Source organism: Myotis davidii, unplaced genomic scaffold (assembly GCF_000327345.1).
Source record: "Myotis davidii unplaced genomic scaffold, ASM32734v1 scaffold168, whole genome shotgun sequence".
In the NCBI taxonomy this organism is placed as follows: Eukaryota; Metazoa; Chordata; class Mammalia; order Chiroptera; family Vespertilionidae; genus Myotis; species Myotis davidii.
Window position 1 is genome coordinate 3763801 of NW_006383016.1, and position 5896 is coordinate 3769696.

The 5896-nt window shown below is 42.5% G+C and overlaps 1 protein-coding gene across 1 annotated transcript in view; it reads left to right on the plus strand.

The window, feature by feature from the left end:
* Positions 1–2983: 2983 nt before the first annotated feature.
* The window catches only part of NPVF (neuropeptide VF precursor), a 5002-nt gene continuing 2089 nt past the window's right edge, over positions 2984–5896 (plus strand). Inside the window, 1 exon segment of the mRNA XM_006779466.1 lies at positions 2984–3021. Coding sequence (XP_006779529.1) covers positions 2984–3021 — 38 coding nt within the window.

A 5896-nucleotide genomic window follows, 5' to 3' on the forward strand; every position in this document is an offset into this window, starting at 1 on the left:
TATCAGATAGAGGAGAGCCTGGTTTTGCAGCTGTGCCAGTATAAAAGCCTGAGCTACACAACATTTACAAGAATAGGAAACTGCTCAAGAAACAGGGAGGTCCAAAGAGAGCCACAGTGCTTTCTCTCCTCTCCCATCTTTCACATGCACTGCTTAGCCCAGGATTCTGGGGCTCCTTCTCCCTGGGCGTTTTTGTCCAAGTTAGATCCAGTGAAGATATACATTAAGGGAAGTTTTGAAGTGGTAACTCTAAACAAACAAATCAAACTAAAAAATATGGGAACAGCCCTGGCCAGTGTGGCACCAGAAGGTTGCCAGTTGGATTCCTAGTCAAGGCACATGCCCTAGTTGTGGGCTCAATCTCTGGTTGGGGGTATGCAGGAGGCAGCTGAATGATGTTTCACTCGCACATCGATGTTTCTCTCTCTCACTCTCCCTTCCTCATTCTCTAAAAATCAATTATTTAGATAAAACATAGGAGGGTGATTCCATTGCTTTTGACCTAGAAATTGAGGGATGGTATATGGACAGAGAGGGCTCTACCAGAGCCCATCAGCCAAAGCCTACCATTATACAACTGCTCTGGGTCATTCCAGCCTGTTTATAATTGGCTACTGTCCCTAAAGATTGTACGCCCGGTTGAGCATTAAAACCTTTAGCAGCTTTGTCTATTTTCTTTATTACAGGTTCTCAAAGGGGAAGTATCTAATTTCTTAAACTCACCGGGTACAACACCCAGTATAGAATTAAATTCATTAGGTATTTAATAGGGTTATATTAACATTTATTTTATTTTTCATTGATTTCAGAGAGGATTGGAGAGGGAGAGAGAGAGAGAGAGAGAGAGAGAAAGAGAGAGAGAGAGAGAGAAACATCAATGATGAGAATCATTGAACAGCTTCCTCCTGTGCACTCCCCACTGGAGATTGAGCCTGCAACCTGGGCATGTGCCCCTAACCAGAATCAAACCTGGGACCCTTCAGTCCACAGGCCAACACTCTATCCACTGAGCCAAACCAGCCAGGGTGAATTACTGATGATGCTCATTTTTATTAGCTCCCCATCTGCCCTCGTTCCTGTGTGAGTTGTCCTTTGCTAACACCCCCAAACGCGCGTTGGTGCAGGTTTAAGCCACAGATTTCCTCCCCAGTGAAGGTGTGGTCAGGCTGGAGGGAAAAGCGTATGGATTAAGCTAGGTCGTTGCTCAGTTACTGACAGTTTAAAATGTTCTTTTTATTAAAGCAAATTATTATTTGGAGAGCACTTTCCCCTTTTTAGAGCAGAACCGTCGAGAACAAGGATAAAACAAAACAAAAATTTAAAAATTAAAAACAAGATATTGAAAAAGTGCACATTTTGTAAGAAACTGAATTATTCCGCTGGGGCTGGCATTACAAGGTGGCTGCTGACTTATATTTAAAACATCAAACGCAAATAGCCAAAGAAAAAAAATCCAAGCAGGAGTCTGGGTTTCCATTACCTATATTTGTACAAAAGCTACGTGTTGTTTTAACTAAACATGTGGTCTTTGTCCCTCATGTAGAGAATTCCGAGTTTACCTGACACTTTGGCAAGAGGTACCACAACCTCCTGCCAGGCCAGTAAAAATCACACATTCTTCCTGCAAGGAAAAAAATGTCAATAAAAATGAACATTAAAAAGCGTAAAAGCTGGAATTGGAAAGCTGTGCTGTAGAGCGGCTGCTTCCTTAACAGCCTCGCACAAGCGCGTAAAAATTTTCTGTAACGTTACCACTGCGTGCGGTTTGCAAGATCTAACGCCGCTGCTGCGTTTGTTCGACATGTGGTTCTGACACATGCCCTTTAGACGTAGCGACCTTGCCATTTAAACAACCTTCTAGAATAAATCCTGTGAGTTAATTTTTATAAATATTTCATGTTTGTTCTCGTATTGTACAAATTGATTCTTTAAGTCACTTCAACTAGAATTGAATTCCAACCGCATTTAGGACATGGAGGAATAGCCTCTGTCGCCCTTTCGCGTGCGTCGGCAGCTCCAAGGCCCCGGTGCTGGCGTCTGTCATAATAAAAGGCAGAGAAGTAAATACAGCGCTGCATCCAAATGTGACAAGCTCATTATAACAAGCCACTCGTAAATCTCGAAACAAAGGCACCACCACTCATTTTTAAAACAGCAATTTTATGCCATTTGCATATGATGATCTTCTTTGAGGCCAAGGTATGTCTTTCTCTGTGCATACATAATGCTGAAATGAATTATATAGTCATCCCACCACCCACCCTCTAAAGAGGGCCTGAAATTAGTTAACAAATGGCTGCAAAATACTTTGCAATCATGAAATGCAAAATAAAGCTGTAATGCCATAAATTCTTCTGCATAGCACAATGGGATTATGCTTAGATGGGAAGGAAGACATAAACAGTGTAAAAAGGCAAAACCCTGGAAGTAATCTTCTGGGTTGAGGGTGAGGAGAAGGGTTCTCTAATGAGGTTCCTGGGGATATTAAAATTCACCACCTCCCTGGTAAGTCTCACGTGGACTCAGGGGACATAGATAAATGTGTGGAGTGAGCTGGCCCATCTACATAAAGATTGATTTATTTACTTATTTTTTATTTTTTTTATTTTATTGTTTAAGGTATTACAAATAGTAGTCTCCTTACATAAAGATTTAAATAAAAACTTGCAGCCCATGGCAAAAAACTTCTAATCTTAAATATTTTAGCGGAGTCTTAAAAAATCCTAAACCCAACTCCAGTAAGTCCGGTTCCCAATTGGTGGAAATGATGCGTTCCCCGCTCTAACTGCCTGCCAGAGGTTAGGGTGCAGCTAGTGGGCATGGAAAAATAATAAGCAATCAGAGAGCCCCTTCTCGCCTCAGCAAGGGAGCCCGCAGGCCTATGAAGGGTGCCAGGTGGGAGACCCCGAAGCATTGTCAGAAAGCCCTCCATGGGGCTGTGAAGTCTCTTTTCAGACCCTTCCTGGTGTCTGGGGCCTTCGACATGGCAAGACCAGCAGAACATATTGAACCTAATAAGTTGTAAGTTGCACTATAACAGAATAAACCTAAACTCACATTCAGCCGGCTTATAGCTGACTATTCCTATATAGGTCTATGGCCTGGAAAGCCTGAGATGTTAACATGTTATGATTTCAGGATAAGCCAATAAACTTAAGCTCCAATAATGTATAAGTCACAGCAGAGAGAAAACTCTGGTCGACAGCCAAAGCTGGGAAAATTAATTAACAAGCAACTTCAGTTTTAGCTCCGATTTCCAAAACTAATGAAAAATGTATGCATTCATTTAGAAATGAAATGTCCTGAGATCCCAGTGGAAATGCCACTGGGATCTGCACAAGCTGGGTCCTGCCTTCATAATTTCCAGAGCAGCGGAGGGGAAACAAGGAAGCAAGACAAGTGAGAGTGAGCGGAGGCGTGGCTGGGGAAGAACAAAGCCATTTATTGGAGCTGGACCTCAGGAGGGACTTCTCAGACAGGTGATGCCTCCGCTGAGACCCAAACAGTGAAAAGGTGGAAGAAGTGGACGAATATTCCACAGGAAAATCATGAACAGAGGTCTGAAGGCATGAGAAAGCACATCCACTTACTTGGAAGAATAGAAAGAAGTTGGTCATAAAGCAGGGAGTTTGTAGGGAGTGGAGAGAATGCGGGAGAAATAAGAAATAAGAAATGACAGTCGGGCTCTCTAAAGATTGTCAGAGAAATGGGAAATCATAGGAAGGTATTAAAGAAGAAATCAAATATATTGTATTGTATGTTTTAAAATTCTTCTGATTGCACTGTGGAGGAAGAATTGGAGAGGACCAGGAAAAAGTTCTAGTCAGGAGAAAATGGTGAGTGAGTAATGGCAGGAAGAATAGAGACATGAACACATTAAGAGCTATTTAGAGGTTAGGAGAGACCAGACTTGGTTGGGCAAACTAGCACAGTGAGTGCTCAGACAGCTCGGGTTCAAATCCTGACTTTGCCACTTGGCGAGAAAGTGAACCCTCCTGCACCTTAGTCTCCCTTTGTGGTGTAGGAACAATAATAACAGGCCCTGCTCATGGGATTTGTATGAAAGATAAGTTAATTCACAAAGTACTTAGAACAGTTCGTGGCACATGACAGGTGCTCAAAAGAGTGTTATCTATTGGCTGTAATAGCTCAAAATTAGAAATAAGGTTCATTAGCTATAGAATGGGAAGTGGCAGAAAAGAGGAGGAAATAGACAAACGGTGGATGTGCCAGGACCCTAAGTAGCAGCACTGAAAACTGGTGAACTGCTGAGGTTCGAAACAACTAGAGACAAACATATTTTGAAAGAGACCCAAGCCATTCCTTCTACTTTTTCCAGAGTGTGAACTTGACCAACATAACTTGCTTCTTGCTTCTCCCATTTTGCAAAAGTTTGGATCTACTGACCACAAAAAAAAAAAAAAAAGGAAGTTCATCAGCAGTTTTCAATGAAACAATTTGGAAGAGAAATGTATTAAATCCTCTGCTCCTTGCTTCTCCCATTTCTCAAAAGTTTGGATCTACTGACCACACACACACACACAAAAAAGGAAGTTCATCAGCAGTTTTCAAAGAAACAATTTGGAAGAGAAATGTATTAAATCCTCAGGGAAATTAAACCCAAATAATCCACTAAGGGCTTTACAAAATTAACATTCGACTATAAATTGAATTAATTGCCTCTTACTGTGGGGATCCTTGGCTACCACAGACCAAAACAAAAGAGGCCAATGCAGTCAACTGCCTTAAGAGAGGCCGTGGGCAAGTGTGACGCGCGGTAAACCCGAGAGTTTACCCACTGTGGTTTTCCACTTTCTGGTTTATTCTCAGGACCTACATTACAAAGACAGGGCTTCAGCCGCCAGCATGGCTCAGTAGTCGAGCATCAACCTATGAACCAGGAGGTTGCGGTTCAATTCCCGTCAGGGCACAGGCTCGGGTTGTGGGCTCCCCGACTCCCCGGCGTGGATCAAGCCTGCATCCCGGTGCAGGAGGCAGCTGATCAGTGGTTCTCTCTCATCATTGATCTTTCTATCTCTCTACCTCTCTCTTCCTCTCTGAAATCAATAAAAACTTATTTAAAAAAAGAAAGAAAGAGCTTCACTCCTGCCCATCTCACACCTCAGACTGTGATAGGTTGGTGAGAGAGGCTAAAGGTGGCACAATTCTTGACACAAAAAGTGCAATTTTGTGATTGGTTCTTTTGTTAATCCACCTCTAAGTGTCTGTGTCTAGAAGTAGCTAGAGTATTGGAAATCTGTCTTTTTCTCCTGAAAGAGTTCAATGGACAGGTAGGAACAAGTAATGATTTCCCTAGAACCTAGACCCGTGGTCGGAAAACTGCGGCTCTCGAGCCACATGCGGCACTTTGGCCTTATGAGTGTGGCTCTTCCTAAGCCTTAGGACTGCCCTAATTAAGTTAATAACCATGTATCTACCTATATAGTTTACGTTTAAAAAATTTGGCTCTCAAGAGAAATTTCAATCATCGTACTGTTGATATGTGGCTCTGTTGACTAATGAGTTTGACAACCACTGACCTTGGCAGTCTAGTGATAGGTGGGTCTTTTAAGAATACCAGGCACCTGCTCTCTTTGGCATTTCCGCACATAAGCATTTATTTCTGCAAATTCTTTTCTTTTTCCACGATGTCTGTGTGCCTGTGGCAATGTGAGATTACTTAAATAATATGGGCCAGGGGAACCACAAAATCAGCATGTGTGTGACTCACCAAACCTCTGCTGGGGTCCTTAAGGGCTTTGAGGAAGAAGGTAGGATGCAGCATCTCATAAAAATAAAGTCCCGATGATTTATACAGTTTTGCCAAATAAGGCCCACAGGGCAAATACAAAAGGCCTTGAACTGCCTCCAGCTTCCCCTGAGGCAGCCAGTTTGT